At 34.7% G+C, this 20,125-nt stretch overlaps 1 protein-coding gene across 1 annotated transcript in view; it reads right to left on the bottom strand.

The window, feature by feature from the left end:
* Positions 1–20,125, bottom strand: part of LAMA2 (laminin subunit alpha 2) — a 923,420-nt gene that overhangs the window by 329,152 nt on the left and 574,143 nt on the right. The window contains exons 13-14 of the mRNA XM_056818751.1: positions 10,958–11,059; positions 8,450–8,661 (exon numbers count right to left, since the gene is read on the bottom strand). Coding sequence (XP_056674729.1) covers positions 8,450–8,661; positions 10,958–11,059 — 314 coding nt within the window. The remainder of the gene's footprint in view (positions 1–8,449; positions 8,662–10,957; positions 11,060–20,125) is intronic.

The raw sequence follows: 20,125 nt of genomic DNA, 5'->3' as shown, positions 1-20,125 counted from the left end.
CATGTGTGGCCTGTGGGTTATGTGTTTGACAATTTTGTATAAGAGATCATTTCAGTTTGATGCTTAGATGAAGTCAAAGAAAGACTGGATGAAGGAACAGATGGTATTGTTATTTCTATGTGCTTTTTAGGACAGACACTGGCAAGATAAAGCCCATCCAGAGGAGGATGGCCATGATATTAAAGTAAATGGAGAAAAATGCTAACTGAAATATCCATTGAAGGAATTGGGGATGTTTATATTGAAAAAAAAAGTATACGGAGGTAGAGTAAATAACTAAAGATATTTGAAGGGCTGTCCCATGGAAGAGCCTGGTTCTAGAGTCAAGAACTATAGTGACAATATTGAGTTGAACTTTCTCAGGCAGAAATTGGCCTAGGAAAAGGATAAACTTCCTAATTAAAATTATTTCAAAGTGGAAAAGACCAGTTTTGGCAGGCTATAAATTTAACATTTTTAGAGGTTTAGATGGTACAGTGGATAGGGCGCTGGACCTTTAGTCAGGAAGTCCTGGCCTCAGATACTAGCTATGTGATCCTAGTCAAGGCACTTAACTCCATTTGCCTCAGTTTCCTCATATGTAAAATGAACTGGAAAAAGAAATGAAAAAATACTCATTATCTTTGACAAGAAAATCCCAAATGTTCTCATGAAGAGTTGGATATGACTAAAATGGCTGAACAACAAAAAGGTAATGGACTTTTGTGGCTCTCTTACTAATTTCCTATGTGATCTTAGATGCTCTTTTGGTCTCAGCTTCCTGATTAGAAACAAAAAATGAGGGTTAGATAGCCACTAAATTCTCTTCTAGCTCTAAACCTATGATACCTATGACATATAAGAAGATTTTGAGTCTTTGATTCTATTAAATGAATAAATCAGTAATGTGATCAGTAGAAGGTTGTTTTGTTTTCAAGATACAAGCAATCTATAAACTTTTGAGTGAAGTAGCAGAGTAGAGACTTGGAGATACTGGAGGCAGAGGATAAGGGCGAGGGAGCAAGGCCTAGAGAAGGTAGAATACATATGTATGGGAATAAAGAGAATTCCATTTTCTAGGAAACAGTATAAAAGGGATAGGGAACAAATATTGATGTTTGTTAAAAAGTAGATTGTTGAGGAGATAAAATGAGAGTGATGCTCATTTTCTGAGCAACTTAGGTCACACATTGATCATGAGTGGTGGGTCCAGGGGAGATGATTCTTATTCTTCTCTTTAGGCTTAAAAAAAATGGAAACCAACTTAGTTGGAGCATTAAAAATTTGAAAAAAGTCTATTATTAGATTGGATCAAAAGAAGCTTTTTGATGAAAAACATTACTGCAAAAGATTAAATAGGTTCCTTTTGAAAAAGTCCTCTTTAAAAGAATAATGGATGTCAGACTCCATCAGATTCTCAAGTCCTTTTAAGTAACCTGAATGTTTTTCCACCTTGAAACTTGAAGATGATATGAAAGAAAATACATAGGGAATTAGTCAGTCAGTCAATAACAATTTAAATACCTATTATCATAGTTCCAGGTATTATGCTAGGGCTGAAGACACAAACATAAAAAGTGACATAATTCCTCCTTTTCAGTTCCTTACTTCACAGTAATAATGGAAGATTGTTTATCCTGAAGTATTGCAGCACCAATGTTAGAAGTGATGGTAATGTATTGAAAATGTATTGTCTTTTATGGGAATGGAAAACTGAACAATAACAATCTATTCTTGCTAAGTGAAACAAGAATAGACTTAAAGCCATTTTGGGGTACTAGAAAGAGCATTGAATTGGAGTAAGAGTAACTATCCTATGTTTTAAGCCTGTATTTATTAGATTATAGTTTTATGATCTTGGGCAATGGAGGAAGGAAACATTAATTTATTATGTGATGTCTCAGGCATTGAGCCAAGCACATTCAGTGATTTCTTTTGATACTCACAATGATCCTGGGCAGTAGTTGCTATTATTAACCCTATTTTATGGGTGAGGAGACTGAATCAAAGAGGTTAGGGTCACAAAGCTGGGAAGGGCCTATTTTCCTTACTTTAGGACTAGAACTCTATTGTGTCACCTGGCTGCCTCTAGGACAAGTAAGTCACTGAGCCTCTCTAGGCCTTTGTGGATTAGAAAATCTCCTAATTTGTTCTAAATCTTATGTTCTTATGACCTGCCAAATCTACTTTCCACCCACCTAATAAACAAAAAAATATTAGGGATATTCTCCAATCCTATGAAATGCGTAAAGGCTTATATCTCTGTTAGTCAAGAAGATTCCTCTATTTGAGCTTCTCATTTCCATATTTCAATTGATATTATCTGACTTTAAGAAGTGGGATTCATATCTATAGGTACTCTCTATATGGACACTCTTTCCACTGGTGCAGATGAGCAACTGAACTTTAATTTTTAGCCAAAAAGAGGCATTGAAAGGCTATGGGACAGACATAAGACTTGAACCCAGTTCTTTTGTATCCAAAGTATAGTCTTTTTTTCTATTATGCCATGTCCTTTTGATAAAGACATATCTAATATATTGCCTCCCACCCAAAAAAAAGCATTCTTGCCATCCTGACAAGCCAATATTAATATTATATACACCAAAGATATTAATCCTTTTGCTCCATGGAATCTCAGATCTAACAATGAATATTATTATTAGCAGGAACATGTAGATAACACAGCAGATAGAGTACCAGGCTTGGAATTAGGAGGACATGGGACATTTCCTACATGTGTAACTCTGGACAAATCACTTAACTCTGATTGCCTAGCCCTTGATGCCATTCTATCTTGGAAATTATATTAAAGCAGAAGATAATATTAATTAATACCAGCAACTCATAGATAGGTGACTGTTGAACCGATTCAATTAAATACTCTAATCATAATAAGTCACTAATCTTAAGAGAATGATGGAAATTATCTGGAAATTGTGAACTTAAAATAGATCATTAACTACCAGCATATTGCATCAATTATAAGGATTATTGTTGTACAGTATACTTGTCTGCTTTTATTGACCATCTGATACAAGCAAATGACTCACTTGCTCAATAAATCTAAACTTTCAGGGGACTCTAGGATATTTTGATTTCTCTGATATCATTAATAACAATTTGATTATTTGTGGTAGAATTGGCAGTGCTCTATAATCTGCTACTAGGTTGATGCTTAACAGTTCCAATAATATTCATTAAATTTAAGTGTCCCACCATTGTTTCTTATATTTAGTGTAAGAAAAATAAGCCAATCAGGCCACTTTGATTCTTTCTTTTGAAGGTCTGTTGGGGATGTTAGGTACTTTATGAGGAATATTCAGGGCCAATTTTGGCTGAATTAAGGATCTTTTTCTAGTTATATATTCTGTGTATATTATCATTGTTCAAGGTACATGATCTTGAATAAATTGTGACTCATCACATGACAAACACATTCAACTGATTTTATTACACTATTAAAGGGATGGAAAGGTAAGTGGGCATATTTCCTCACTAAGAAAAAAGCTTTTCCTTTAGGCTTTAAGAACATAACCTTCATTTGATGCTTTTTCTTATTCACATTAACTGAAACCCAATCCTGTATTAATAAAAATCTTCACACCAAGCAATATTTATATGAGAACTGAACTTGAAAGTTCAGATTCTTTCTATATTTTGAAAAACATAAATTGGTTTGATTGTTATAATTAATCTGGGTCATTGCACACTTAAGGGCTTAATATATTCCAAAGGTTTTAGAAATAGCATCATTGAATTGCCATTCCTATACTCATATCTCTTCATTCTACATAGATATTAAATATATTGGGCATTGTACCAAATTCTTGTCATCTGTGGAAACACATAAGGCTTGATTAGAAGCTTCAGATAACAACAGAATATATGTACCCATGTGCATGTCCACACTTATTTGCAAATTGTACAAACACACCTATGTACACATATATACAAAAAACTATTTGCTCTCAGATGAGCTAAATGATTTTAAACCCTCTTTTAGACTTTGCAACATTCCAATAGAGTATTAATTTTGCCTTTATATTAGCTCAAAGAAATGAAAGAAAAAGCTCCTCATTAATAACTATTCAAATGATATAACTACTGACTTCCTTCTGATCTTATTTATCATATTTATACATGAGTGTTATCAGTGTTAAAGGGAGAATAAGTCAGTTATTTTTTTAGTGCCTACTCAGTATCAGGCACTGTGCCAAGTACTAGAGTTACAAAGAAAGGCAAAGAAGATACACCAGTCCCTGTCCTTGAAGAACTGAAGTTAACTTTGTGATTCAAAGTAGTGGGTAAAAAGGCCAAATTCTTTAAAACAGGGAAACTATTTTTCTGATAAAATTATCTCAAAAAGTAAGAGAACAGAATACTTCAATGCTTTTCTGATGATGGCTAAACATTTAGGTGTGTTGTACATTACTCCCCTTTAGGCACCATAGGATTCAACTTGTGCTGCTCATGGTCATGCAGTTTCTTATGTAGGACAATCTAGGTCTTATTTCCATTGCTTTATACATGCTGTCATACCTATACCTCCATTCTCCTATCCCACCTTTGCCAACTCTATAAAATCCTTTTTCACTTCTGCCTCTTAGAATTCCTAGCTTCTTGAAAGTTCAGAGCAAGTATCATCTACTACATAAGGTTTTTCTTCATTTACTTTCCTTGTTAGTGCCCTTCCCTCTAATTATTTTATATTTATTTATTTGCTTATGTGTTCCCTTCCCTCTCCTCCACTAAAAAAAGGAAGCTCCTGGAGTTCAAGGAATCATTTCATCTTTGTCTCTGTCTGTATGTACCAGGTTCTATCCTGGTGCATAACACAATTCATTGCACATAGTAGGGGTTTAAATGTTTGTGGAATGAATGAATGAATTAATGTCTATTTTGTTTTGAAAACATTTTGTTTTAATAAAAACTTGTAAACATAATTTGTGTTCTATGAAACTTCTGTTTTTACTCACACAAAATCATATTAGGCAATATGGCACAACAGAACAGAAAAACAAAAAACAAAAAACAGTTCCTTAGATAAAAAAAAAAAAGACCTCAGTTCAAATCTTGGCTCCATTATTTGCTAGCTGTGTGACCTTGGGAAAACCATTTAACCTTACCAGGTCTCAGTTTCCTCATCCACAAAATAAGGGATGGGAAAATGTGTTGAACTGAATGACCCTAGAGAGGCAGCTAGGTGATACAATAGATACAATACTGGATCTGGAGTCAAGAAAGCCTGAGCTCAACTTTGATTTCAGCCACTTAGCTGTGAAAACCTGGGAATATCACATAATCTCCGCCTACCTCCATTTCTTAAACTGTAAAGAGGGAACAAATAGTACTTACTTAGGATCAAATGTGATAATATTTCCAAATCACTTAGCACTAAAACACAGTACCTGTTGTTCCATAAGCACTTTTTTTAAGGGCACAAGCCTATTACTAATTTAGAGTATTATAATCTAGACACTATACTGAGAAAGAGAGAACCAAAATAGATAGAAACAGGTCATAACCCTGAAAATCTCCAACAAAAAAAAAGCATTTTGAGTAATAGTTTATTAAATTCTCAAAACAATAGCCCCAATTCCATAACGAGATAAGGTCTAATTACAACACAGGGTAAATTTCAGTTATTATTTTGTTTCATCAAAGCAAAAGAAAATTCCTTTATCTTTCTGCTCACTTTGGAGACTCACTAATCCTGAAGGTATTCAGTCCCTCTCTTTAGGGAATCTTCTTTCCAGTAGACAAAAGTGAACTCTGTTTAAAAATTATATTTTTTCCAGATTATATGATATAATTTTAATTATCATTTTCTGATGTTTTTCAATTCATGTTCTCTCTCCCTCTCATTTTTACCATGTCAGTAGGTAATATGATGTAGGCTGTACATGGACTATCATGCAATATATATTTCTATGTTTGTCATGTGAAAGAAAACACATGTTGCTTATAATAGAGAAAAAATAATGAAGGAAATTAAGTTAAGGATGGTATGCTTCAACACACTGTAAGTTTTCTTCCTTCTTTCCTCTCTCCCTCTCTTCTTCCTTTTCCCTTACAGTGTAAATCCAAAATTTATAATTCTGTGATAAATTAGTTTAGCATTTTGTGAGTTTTCTTCTTTGAAACCATTCTGTAGATATTTTCAAATAGTGAAGATCAGTTTGAGACTTGGAGCAAACTTCAGCATCCCCAAAACAGCAGGGTCTTCTGCTGTACTTTTTCACTAATTGAGCAGGAGTTATATTTCAAGACTCATAGGTAAGTATTATTTCTAAGGGATCAGGAGGAAGTAACTGGGTCATGTTATAAACTTGTTTTTCCTGCTCTAACTTGTGAATTAAAATTGTCTACAGTTTTACTAGTTAGGAAGGTATGAATGAAACCAGTTAAGTTTACTACCCAGGGTCAGTATTCTAAAATAGTATGAGGATGAAAAATATCGGAGAGAAAAAAACTATGAATGCTATGTGTTGATTTCACTAATTTATCTAATGATTATATCAGGAAGAATATAGGTACCTTTCCAGATAAAGGTTTAGAGAGGGGGTTCATAGGTATCCTAATTTTTGGTGAGCATTTCTCATTTATTTGTGTTTTCACAGAACTCTGCAGCAAGTCTGAAACCTACTGTGCAGGAAAAGTTGCAATCACTTCAAGTGATATTTTACAAACACGACTCAATTTGCCCAGCAGATCAGAGATAAATAAAATATAACAAGCTCACCACAATGGGAGCCATACTACCTCTCAGCTCCTCTCAAGTGGGTAGCAGTTTCAAAACTCAGTGTTCCCTTTTTATAACTGGAACCCCAGGGGTACCATTTGGTAACAGGAGTGGCACAAAGAAGTCATTTACCTGGATTGTCTCCAGTGGTTACCATTTTAACTGACTCTGGTGAACATGCCACTCACTCAGATGACTTCAAAGAAATCCATGATTTTGAAGTGCTATCTGACAAAAAATTATGTGTTCCTTCCCCTCCCTATATTACGAATTTTTGTCCATATAGTTGTCATTTACTTTTTTTTTAAAGTCATTACCTTCCACCTTAGAATCAGTACTGTGTTTGGTTCCAAGACAGAAGGGTAGTTAAGAGCTAGGCAATTGGGGTTAAGTGATTTGCCTATAGTAACAGAGCTAGGAAGTGTCTCAGTACAGATTTGAACACACGGCTTCCCATCTCTAGGCCAGGTCCTCTATTCACTGAGCTGCCTAATTGCCCCTTGTCATTCATTTTTGAACCCGGACTCCTCTATCTGGCCAAAAAATGCTAACATTCTCTATTATCTAAGTGGGAATAAACATAAAAACATTCCCAAGTATTTCTTCTTGTCTTTTAGGCATCTCAGTCAAATAATGCAACTACCTCTGAAAGGACAGTTCACTGGCAATGGTTTTACCAAAGAATTTGTAGTTTTCTGCTTATGAAGATCAGAAAGATGAACAGGCTTAGAAGGAATATTACAAAGAGAAGGTGAAACCAGGCAGTACATACAGGGAAATGTTATCAGGAAAGTCTTTTATAGAAGAATAATTATTAGAAATCCAATAACATTATTGTGTGACTGTCATATACAGAGAGGATGAAGTGTCAGCTTTTGGCCATCATTGATTATGTGACTTACCCTCGATTCAGAACAGAGAGTGACCACTAGATCTTTTCTCGTTTACTAAAAGAGTCAAGTGCATGTGGGAGAAGGGATTCAATTAGAACTCAATTCAAGTTAAAATTTTTTGCAACAAAAATGTCATTATTCTAAAATTGGAAAGCAAAGCCAATAATATTTATAGTGTTAGAGACTTTTTTACAGGAGGTTAAAAACTTCTTCCTTTAGGATAGGAAAGAGGGAGGAAGAAAACATAGATCACAAAATGTCAGAAAATGGTTATTAAAATTGTATCTATATGTCATCTGGAAAAATGGAATATTTTTTGAAAAGATAAAAAAAGAAACAGTCAATCATTAGATCATTCTTACATTTTTGTAAAGGGACTTGTAGATTTAAGAGAATCTTATTTTTCTCCTTGAGGATAATAGGTTACTTGATAGAAATTTCTGACCTGGTTAATAGCAAGACACAATTTATAAATTATTAAACATAAGTCTGTGCCATGACATCAGTGATCCTCAGTGTATGAATGTACCGTAAAGAGGGACTATTTCCTAATATAACATTTCTTAGTTTAGGAATCTAACATTGGTCATTTTTAAAGGAATGAGAAAGAACTATGAGCATTAAAGATTTCAGAAACAAAGCAATTCTAGGAGGTTACCTTTAAGAAGAATAACAGAAGCACCTTCCTGCAATCCAACCCATCACTTTAAAATATTTCATAAACCCACATGGACATATCAAACAAGAGCCCCAGAAATCCAGTGTTTAAGAACAGCTCTCATATAAAATTGTACCTATGGCCATGACAGCAAAATGTAGTTCCTGCTTTTACCTGAAGATGGCATCCATCCCAAAGACGTATGTGGCTTGTATGAGAAGTCTCTTTAAATTTGCCAAGACTGTCATAAATTCCTTTCTACTGACTTGAGCTCCAGTGCCATGCACATTAAATAATTCGGAATGAAGTAACACAACATGACGATACTCTTCAGATGGCGACAGGTAGATTTCTTCTTGGGGTGTGCTGATTTGTAAGCCATTTCCCTACAAAATTAATGTAAAGAATGAACCTGTAGTAAAGGATAGTAAGGATATAATTCATTGACTTACAGAGACAGCTTCATAGTGTCTCTATTTGTGGTCTAGTGGAGATAATGTTACATTACAGAGGGGCTGGACTTAGATACCAGCTTTACCACTTACAAGCTGTAGGATCGTTGGGAAGTGCCTTAACTTCTCTAAGTTTCATCTGTAAATGAAGGGGAAGGAAAAACTAATTTACCCGAAATCCATTCCCATTCTAACTCTAGGTTACATACTTTGTGTTTTCATTTCAGAAAGGTTTTTCCACATTTATTCAACAAACTTCTTCTCTATTTCACTTATCATTGATTGGTATATGTGTTGTGAATGTTGAAGTAATTTTGATATTAGCCTAAGTAAAATCTAATAGCAAAGATTGCTTCATATTTTTTGGGGGGAGGTGAAAGCAATTCCAAAACATTTATTTTTAAAAATTATTTAAGCTATTGCTATCCTGTGTGAATGTATTAGATAGAGAACTAGTTTTATTGAAAGGCATTGAGTGGGAAGTCAGGGTGTTTTTAAAGAGGCATCCAAAAAACATATACTTCAGATTTTTCTAGTTTTTCAGAGTGAAAAGAGGGACAGATCATAATTCTATAGGGGGAAGTCTAAGGAATCTCCAAGAGTCCAAGATTCACAATATGTTAATGGCATTGTAACAAGAAAGAATTCTTTGACCAGCCAATCTATTACAGTTACACATTTCTCTTGATTTTCATTCTTTGAATAAATAATCATTTCAATACATTACATCTAAAGTGTTCCTTTCATCTCAAAGGAAGCCAAGATATAGTAGTAAAGAGAACATACTCATGGAAACCTAGAAATTTAAAGCAAGAATGGGACTCAGAAGGCCTCTGTCTGAATCCTTCATTTTATAGATGAGAAAATGGGCTCACAGATATGCAGCAATTTACCCAATTCTACACAATTAGAGCAAAGCAGAAAAATCAGATCTATTGATTTCTCATCCATTGCTCTTTCCACTATCCAACAGTACAAGAGGGTATAGTGGAGGAAAAAAAAAAGTTTTAATCATGGTCCCAAGTTAACACTTATTGCCCTGTTCATGAAGACAGTCTGGTACAGAAGAAAAAAGTACTGACTCTCAAATCAGAGAATCAAATTCCAGTCAGATACCAAATACCTGGATTACCTAAGACAAGTGACCCCATGGTCCTCTGTCTTCCATTTCCTCAACTGTAAAGTAAGGAATTTGGACTAGATGGCTCTGAGGTCCTGACAGCCTCATATCTAGAATCATCCATTTTCCTTACTATATCTGAACCTATGTGGGGCAGTAGAGGGAAAGTATGTGGAAGTAATTGCCCAATTGATTGGGCAAAATTACTTTATCTCTTTTTGCTTAAATTTCCTTTTCTATAAAATGAAGAACTTGGAGATTTCCTCTAAGATGGCCTTCAGTTCTGAATACTATGTTTATAGGAGATCTGGGGAAAACTAAGCCCAGGGATATGCTGGTAAATTATAACCAATTATTTTTTTAAGTATACATGATATTTTTAAATTCACTCTGCATTATTAACATTTTACATTAATTTATTATATCTAGATAATTAACAAAACCAAATGAAACTCTGATCTAAGATGGTTTTCAAGGAATAAATGCTCACACTGAAAATTTAATAATTAGCAGGTTCAAGATGGCTCCAGAACACTCATGTAAACCCACAAATGCCTTTAATCCTTCAAGTCTATTTGACCACCTGCATTCATCACACCCAGTTAAAGAAGTTTAACAGTCAAATCTTTGCTCTCATCCGAGTGGTTGTACATGTCCCATTTTCATTTGTTTTCAGCACAGTTAAAATAGAAAATGAAAGGACCAAACAGAGAGAATCAAAGGAAGAATTTAGAGGGAAAGATTGTCATTATTCAAATTAGAATTTGCCCAGACACAGTAACTAACACTTGAGCTCTTGAAAAAAACTGTCATGGAGTTTTAATGACTATAATTTGTCAACAGTGACATGTCTTAGCCCAAAGATCTTCTGTTACAAGGAGGACCTTAGAATTTTAGGTCTGTGTTACAGAGATATACTACATCAGTGTGTGTGTTTGTTTGTGTATGTGTGTGTGTGTGTGAAACCCTTCACCAACATTTTCTTGTTAGTTTTCAACTTGATATCAAGTTGACCATGGTACAATTAAGGTAAGATATTTGCCTAAACTACTAAATGAGTTGATAGCAGAAAACAGTTATTTTGAATCAATGGCACTCAATATGTTTTACCTCTAGGATGACCATGAACTGCAGCACATTTTCTAGATCATCTTCCTCTCCTGTGAGGTCATAAGAAATAGTAAATTTCAATTGCCCTCCAGCTGCTGTCACCTGTAAGAGAGGATAAAATAAAACATAGAGTGCTTGAGAAGATAGTAAGTAGATAGATCATTGTGGTGTTTTAAACATTTTTATTTTTATTTAGAATGAATATCCATGTCCTGATTATGTTGAAAGAGCATTGGCCCTCTTCAGCCTCATAACACTGCTAGTAGACACAGGAGGTTTGACCTACTAAGTTTCCAACATAGATAATAGTCCATCCTTTCTTTGGTTGCCGGTTACCCAGTACCCTGACTCTACCCCATCATTTGGACTTAGATGTTGTTTCTTGATGGACTTAGAAATTGTTTCAGATCCCTGATCTTTATCCCTACTGGAGCTCAGAACTCTTGAGAGCAAGCAATCTAATAGTAAGAATTACAGGTAATGCCACTAAATTCAGTATATTTATTTAAATAGTAATAGTAATCTAACAAATAGTTATTAAGAGCACAGTGTGTACAAAACATTCTGCTAGAAGCTAAAGATACAAAGATCAAATGATGCTTAGCCCCATATCCTCAGCATTCTTAAAATTTAATAATTATTTTTAAAATAATTATAGAGCTAAATATGCTAAATGAAAAAATATAGCTAGTTACTTTCTCCCTATTCTTAACATATCCTGATAGAATCATCATTGTGTAGTGAAAGAGCATTGGACTTGAATTTAGAGGATCTGGGCTTGATTCTTAGCTCTACTATTTACCACTTATGTGACCTTGGATGAGTAATTATACTTTTGTAGTACTTAGTTTGCTCATACAATAATATGGCTAGGTTAGATAGACCCTGATGTCCCTTTCCAACTCTAAATTTGTGGACCTGTATAGTTAGGTTGCACATTGATTAGCTGTATGATACTAGGCAAGTCACTTCCCCTCTAACTGTCTCAGTTTCCTCATATATAAAATGGAGACAATAATAGTACCTGTTCCTCAGGATTATTATGCAATATGAGATAATATTTGTAAAGTGCTTTGTCAACCATAAAACATATATAAATGCTAGTTGTTATAGATTTGTACAAACATGAGAAGATAGGTTATGAAAACATTTGAACTTTTTAAAAACATTTCACCATTTCAGGGAAAAATCATTTTCAGAAAAGAAGATGGTAGGAGCTAGAATTGTGGATGAACATACTTCCTTTATGTGAACTACACTGAACAATTCTAATCCTGACATACACATAAAGCATGTGTTATTTTCTCTGGAATCAGAGAATTGTTGGAATAAGTTAAATGCTAAGAAACAACACAGATCTTCGTGCTCTCTTATTATTCTACAGATTGAGTTTGGAATTTCTTATAAGAGAAGCAACTGTGTCAACACTAGGGAACAAGAAGAAGAATTCTACCAATTCCTGAGGGTCACTGCCTCTCTCTGTATGTGTGAATTCATTCAAAGAAAACATCAGTCTACTCATTTGACAGGCAGCTTACATAGATCATAAACTGGGAAATACTAGAGGTCAAGAAAGGATGAAAATATAGCAGTGAATTTTATATTATGAGAAACTTCCATCAAAACAGCAAAATAGAAGGATCTTTCCTCTACTATAGTCAAAGTTTAATTCAAATGAAGATGATTACTTCCTCTTCATAAAATTTCTTAGTATCTACCTTTGCCCTTGACAACTATGGCAGCTATCATACACCTGCCATTTCTTTTCTTTTACCCTAACAATGACCTCATCCTGAAAAACAAATACTTTTAAGACAGGAATTCAAACTGTAGTCATGGACAACAAGATTGCAGGCAAATGTTCAACCACTGTGGCTTTGTTTATTTCAGCTCACCACAGTCAATAAAGTTGTTGACAAAATGGAGCTGATTTGTATTCTGCAGTTTCTTCTAAGCTCTTCTCAGGGACACAGATCTATGGTAGTTGCCTTAGTGACATTCTGATAGACTACTGGCCAGAGAGCAACTCCAGAGAATGCCCAGGGTGGGAAGGGGAAAGCTTTGATTGTTTTCAGGGCTGATCCACAGAGACTGGCACATAGTGTCTTATGACTTATTAAGAAGACATTTTACACTCTAAAAAACAACTCTATAGTGCAATAGATTCTGAGAACTCATTATATGAAGTTCTAATACAGCTCTCAAATTCAGAGAACTTCTTTTCTTATTCTTCAGAGATATAATTCCACTGTAATTCTCTACTATATTTAAAGTGATAAATATATCCTGCAATGGTCACACTCAGCATTACTGTGAGTAATGAGGGGAGACCCTTTATGAAAAGTTCAGATCTATTAGTAAGAGTCTCCCAATTTTCAGACCATGGACTTGTTCAAATTGTCTGAGCACTCTTGCTGAGTAATGATGTAGCAGGAAAAAAAGTTTAAAGCAGTTTTTTACAAGACTTTTAAAAAATTCTTAGTTTTGCAAAGTGGTGGTTTGGAAAGATATCTGGGGAGGTAGTTTTTCCTCTGTGTTTCTAAGAAAGAAGAGGCTTACTAAAGATTTTGAGTATCAAATGAACCAGAGATTGAAATTATTAGAATTGAGGTAAGAAAGTACTAATGAATTCTTGTTTTACTGGAACCTCTAAATCCATAAGATAGCATAAAAATTCGAAAGACAGCTCATGATATGGTGGGAAGAGGCACTGAATTTCTTTTCATGAGAAAACTGGGTTCAGAGTCTATATCTGACACTTAATAGTTATGTTTTAGTGGGCAAGTCACTATTCTTCACAGCCTCAGTTTCTTCATCTGTAAAATGAGGGAGATATATCCCATAAGACCATCATAACATCAAATGAAAAAATATTTATAAAGGGCTGCAAATTACTTTAGATTGCTATATAAATGGCAGGTAATTATATTTTATAGAATTAGCCATTTTACTCTTTTTTAGGATATTAAATTATTATAGGATTATTATATTATTCCTCTAATTAATTAGTTAATTTTTTAATTAATGTATTTAGTCAATTTGGAACATTATTCCTTGGTTACAGGAATCACATTATTGCCCTCCCTCCCGTCTCCCCACCTTTCCCACAGCTGGCAAGCAATTTCATTGGGTATTACATGTGTCCTTGATCAGAACCTATTTCCATGTTGTTGGTGTTTGCATTAGGATGTTCATTTAGAGTCTACATTCCCAGGCATATCCCCTCTACCCATGTATTCAAGCAGTTGTTTTTCTTCTGTGTTTCCACTCCCACAGTTTTTCCTTTGAATGTGGATAGTGTTCTTTCTCAAAGATCCCTTCAAGTTGTTCAGGATCACTGCAATCATTGCACTGCCACTAATGGAGAAGTCCATTATATTCGATTGTACCACAGTGTTTCGGTCTCTGTGTACAATGTTCTTCTGGTTCTGCTCCTTTTGCTCTGCATCAATTCCTGGAGGTCATTCCAGTTCCCATGCAATTCCTCCAGTATATTATTCCATAGAGCATCATAGTATTCCATCACTAATATATACCACCATTTGTTCAACCATTCCCCAATTGAAGGGCACCCCCTCATTTTCCAATTTTTTTACACCACAAAGAGAGCAGCTATGAATATTTTTGTACATGTCTTTTTCCTTATTATCTCTTTGGGGTACAAACCCAGAAATGCTATGGCTGGATCAAAGGGCAGACAGTCTTTTATTGCCCTTTGGGCATAGTTCCAAATTGCCTTCCAGAAAGGTTGGATCAATTCACAACTCCATCAGCAATGCATTAATGTCCAACTTTACCACATCCCCTCCAGCATTACTTTCCATTGTTGTCATGTTAGGCAATCTGTTAGGTGTGAGGTAATTCCACAGAGTTGTTTTGATTTGCATTTCTCTGATTATAAGGGATTTAGAATACTTTTTCATGTATTTCTTAATAGTTTTGATTTCTTTAACTGAAAATTGCCTATTTATGTCCCTTGCCCATTTAGAATGGTTTGATTTTTTGTACAATTGTTTTAGTTCTTTATAAATTTGAGTAATTAGACCTTTGTCAGAGACTTTTGTCATGAAGATTGTTTCCCAATTTGTTCCTTCCCTTCTAATTTTGGTTGCATTAGTTTTGTTTGTACAAATCCTTTTAATTTTATGTAATCAAAATTATTGATTTTACATTTTATGATTTTTCTCTAGCACTTGCTTGGTTTTAAAGTCTTTCCTTTCCCAAAGATCTGACATGTATACTATTCTGTGTTCACCTAATTTGCTTATAGTTTCCTTTATATTCAAGTCATTCATGTATTCTGAGTTTACCTTGGTATAGGGTGTGAGATGTTGATCCAAACCTAATCTCTCCCAAACTGTCCTCCAATTTTCCCAGCAGTTTTTATCAAATAGTGGGTTTTGGTCCCAAAAGCTAGGATCTTTGGGCTTATCATAGACTGTCTTTCTGAGGTCACTTACCCCAAGTCTATTCCACTGATCCTCCTTTCTGTCTCTTGTCCAGTACTAAATTGTTTTGAAGACCACTGTTTTATAATACAGTTTGAGATCTGAGACTGCAAGGCCTCCTTCCTTCGCTTTTTTTGTTCATGATTTCCCTGGATATCCTTGGTCTTTTGTTCTTCCAAATTAACTTTGTTATGGTTTTTCCTAATTCAGTAAAATAATTTTTTGGTAGTTCAATGGGTATGACACTAAATAAGTAAATTAATTTGCACAGGAATGTCATTTTAATTGTGCCTACCCATGAGTAGTGGATGTTTTCCCTATTGTTTAGATCTAATTTTAATTGTGCGGAGAGTGTTTTGTACTTGTGTTCATATAGTTCCTATGTTTGTCTTGGCAGATAGATTCCTAAGTACTTTATATTGTCTAGGGTGATTTTTTTTTATTAATTTCTCCTTTAATTTTAGGATCTATAATTTAGTCTTCATCTGAGGATTTTTAATTTTTTCACTTTCTAATTTTTTAATTTGCATGCCCAATTCCTTGACCTCTTCTCTCTCTAATTTGTTAATATATGAAGTCAAGGATATGAATTTCCCTGAGTACCACTTTGGCTGCATCCCATAGGTTTTGAAAGGATATCTCATCATTGTTATTTTCCTCAATGAAGTTATTAATTGTTTCTATAATTTGTTCTTTAACTAATCAATTTTGGAGAATTGCATTGTGTAATTTCCAATTCATTTTTTATTTAATTCTCCATGTACCCTTACTAATTGTTATTTTCATTGCATTGTGATCTGAGAAGGTTGCATTTATCATTTCTCTCCTTTTGCACTTGTTTGCAATGTTTTTATGCCCTAATACATGGTCAGTCTTTGTAAATGTACCATGTGCTGCTGAAAAGAAGGTGTATTCCTTTTTGTCCCTATTTATTTTTTTCCACATATCTATTAACTCTTCTTTTTCTAAGATTTCATTCACTTATCTTACCTTATTTATTCATTTTTTGGTTTGATTTATCTAGTTCTGATAGAGGAAGGTTCAGGTTTCCCATTAGTATGATTTTTCTATCTATTTCATCCTTGAGCTCCACTAGTTTTTCCTTTAGAAATTTGGATGCTATGCCATTTGGTGCATACATGTTGGATTTTGATATTTCCTCATTGTCTATACTGCCTTTTATCAGGATGTAATTACCTTCCCTATCTCTTTTAACTAGATCTATTTTTACTTTGGCTTTGTCAGATATCATGATTGAGACTACTGCCTTCTTTTTATCAGTTGATGCCCAATAGATTTGGCTTCATTCTCTTACTTTGACCATATGCATATCTACCTGCATCATATATGTTTCTTGTAGACAGCATATGGTAGGATTTTGGTTTCTAATCCACTCTGCTATTCACTTGCATTTTATGGGTGAGTTCATTACATTCACATTCAGAGTTATGATTACCAGCTGTGTATTTCCCAGCATTTTGATTTCTACTCCTAGTCCTCCCTTTTCTTCTTTCACTATTTCCTTCTACACCAATGTTTTGTTTTTAATCAGTCCCCCTAATTCCCATCCTTATTTTACTTCCCTTTCTACCCCTCCCATCTTATTCCCCCTTTATTTTCTTTATAGTCTTTTTAAACTACCCCTCCACTCTCTCCCTCCTTTCTACTGCTTCCCTCCCCACCAGTCCATTTTGTGAATTTCAAAACTACTCCACCCTTTTCAGACCATTCTTTGGAGGATGGGATTTAGCTATTTCCTGATCAATGAAAATGAAGATACTTGGAGTAACAGAGTCAGGTCTTGGAAACTGCAGTCTCCACCCTACTCAGGTAGAGATTAGGAAGGGCTGCAGCAAAACTCAAGATTTAGTTATTTGAGAATATGGCCCTCAAAAGACATGTGCAAAAAAGGACACACCTCTGGACAGTCCTAAGTTCAAGCTAGAGCCACCATTGGGACTTATGAGGCACAGGAAGTGAAGTAGGAAATAGCCTCTGGAATTCGCTCACTTCCTGGGGAGAGAGCGAGAGGGCAGGTCTTGCTAGGAGCTTGAGGAAGGAGGAGTCCCACAGACAGCTTCCCTTCAGATCAGTCATGTGAGTCAAGGACTGATTCCTTCTCTACCTTGGCTCTTTGGGCCTAATCTCCCCCTGGCTTGGCCAGAGGTTGAGTAACCCCTTTCCCTTTTCTCCTCTCTACTTCTCTCCCTCTCCTTTTCTTATTTCCATTGTGATTAAACCACAATAAATTCCATTCTGACTTGAGTGTTTCATTTTAGGAATTTCATAAGTAAATTCCTTGGCAGCCATGGTTTTAATATTATAACAACCTTTAAGGTGATATTTTCAATACAACAATTTGTTACCCTTCTACTTCCCTATAGGGCTCAAATCAATTTTCTGCCCCTAGCCTTTTTACTCTTATCCTTATCTTTTAGACTCAGAGTAATAAATATTTAACTTTATTTCTAAAATTGCTGTTCTCTATGTCCTCCTCTTCATGCCTCCTGTAGGACCTGGATCCTAAAGCTATCATTTTTCATTTTTATTTTCTCCTCCCTCCTACCCCCAATACTGTTTCCCTTCTTCTTCCTTCAAACATATATGGAACTCTCACATCTTCACTTGACTCTGTTGGTCACTCTGACAGGCATTCAAATGACCCCCAATTCAATGAAATTTAACAAACATTTCTTTAATTTCTTTAAGAAAGTCTTTTCTAAATCTTCTCATTCAGAAGCTCTCTCTCCTTCCTTCATGCTCCTCCTTTCTCCAAAACCTTTAATATAGCACCCATTAAAGTATGCTTTGTAATGATAGCAGTGGATAGCAGGTATACTTCTAAATCTTAAGACCCCCCTCAGGGTAGGCTTTATATTTTGTTCATATTTATCTTCCTCTACAGAATTAAGCATAATCCTTTGTATAAAGTGCTCAATAAATATTGGTTGAATTGAAAAATTAAATTACATTCCTTGCATCCAAATTATAACCAAGTCCTCTCAGTTTTTCCATTGTAAAAAGTGTGTCAGGTTCTCTTCCTGTTGTTGTCATTTCCAGTTACGTCCAACACTTTGTCATCCCTTAGCAAAGATACTGGAGTGGTTTACCATTTCCTCCTCCACCTTATTTAATAGATGGAGAAACTGAGGCTAACACGGTTAAATGACTTGCCCAGGGTTGAAGAGCTGGTCAGTATCTGAGACCACATTTGAACTTAGGTCTTTCTGATTCCAGGTCAGCATCGTATTCACTCTTTTCTTTTTTCAACTACAGTGACAAGACCTTCAGGATAGGAACCACATCTTACTCTTAGATATTCCCCTATAGCTCCCAGTACAGTGTATTCACATATAAGTTTCCCCAGGATCCTTTGAGATAGATGGAAATAAGTGATCCTTTGGAGAGGAAGGAATTGGTTTCACTTAATGAAGGTGGTTGCCAGTTCTTTCTGAGGTTGAAGCAACTGGACTTTGAAGCAGAGTTTGAATAAAGTCATTTTTTCCTTTGAGGCAAGTTCTTCATTGATCAGTTCAACATTGATTACAATTTGTAGAAACCCCTTTTTAATACTTGATTTTAGCCATGTGCTATTGAGTTTCTGGGGCAATTATTATCATCATAATTAGCTTTTTGTTGGGAGTAAGCCTTAAGATTTAGGGAAATAAAGTTGCCAAGAGATAGGTATACATGGTCAAATAACAAGATGTCTGGAGTTATTATTTTTATTTATTATTAGTAAATTAATACTATATTATGTTCTATATAATCAATTAGTAAAACTTACATAAATATACAAATTATAGACTTAATAAAATATTTATTAATTATATTAAAATTATTAAAATTGTATTTATTTTAGATAACACATTTCCACAAAAGTTTTCCAAAGTCATATGATCCATATTGCCTCCCTCTTCTCTTTCCACCCTGCTCCCAGAGCTGACAAGCAATTCAGTCTGGGTTATATATGTATTATCATGCAAAACATTTCCATATTATTTATTTTTATAAGTGAATAATCTTATTCAAACCCCCAAATATATAATGAAATAACACATGTGATAAATCATACGTTTTCATCTACATTTCGACTCCAACAGTTCTTTCTCTGGAGGTGGATAGCATTATTTTTCATAAATCCTTAGAATTGTCCTGGATTGCTGTTATTAGCAAAGTCTATCACATTTGATCTGTCTACAATATAGTGATTACTGTGTATAATGATATCCTGGTTTTTCTTATTTCACTCTGCATCAGTTCATGTAGGTCTTTTGCCTGGAACTTTTATCATTATTTTGAAATCTTTTTTTTTTCATCTTTATTTTGAAAACCCATTGTTAGAGAATTAATCTAGACCTCATTATTTTGTATCTTGGTGATTCTAATCACCTGAGATTGTTTCACAGACTCACGACCATCTATTTGGCTGATGTTTTCTTTATTTCTTTTCACTTAACAATGAACATATATTGACTGCCTTAACTTATAATATCCACTCTAAAATTGTCTGACTAGCTTTCAAGAGTCTTCCTGGGTCCTGTTTTCCTACCTAAACTTATTTCTCATTAAATTACTCTCGAACCCATTGTTACAGTTAGACCATTCTTTTTACTTTCCCTCAAATATAAGGCACTGCCTATGCTATTCTCCCAACTGGAATGTTATCCTTATTCCTTTCTAGTTTGCCAAATCTGACACAGCTTTAGTTTTAGCTCAA

The sequence above is a fragment of the Monodelphis domestica genome, chromosome 2, assembly GCF_027887165.1.
Source record: "Monodelphis domestica isolate mMonDom1 chromosome 2, mMonDom1.pri, whole genome shotgun sequence".
Classification (NCBI taxonomy): domain Eukaryota; kingdom Metazoa; phylum Chordata; class Mammalia; order Didelphimorphia; family Didelphidae; genus Monodelphis; species Monodelphis domestica.
This window is presented reverse-complemented; position numbering and strand designations above follow the sequence as displayed.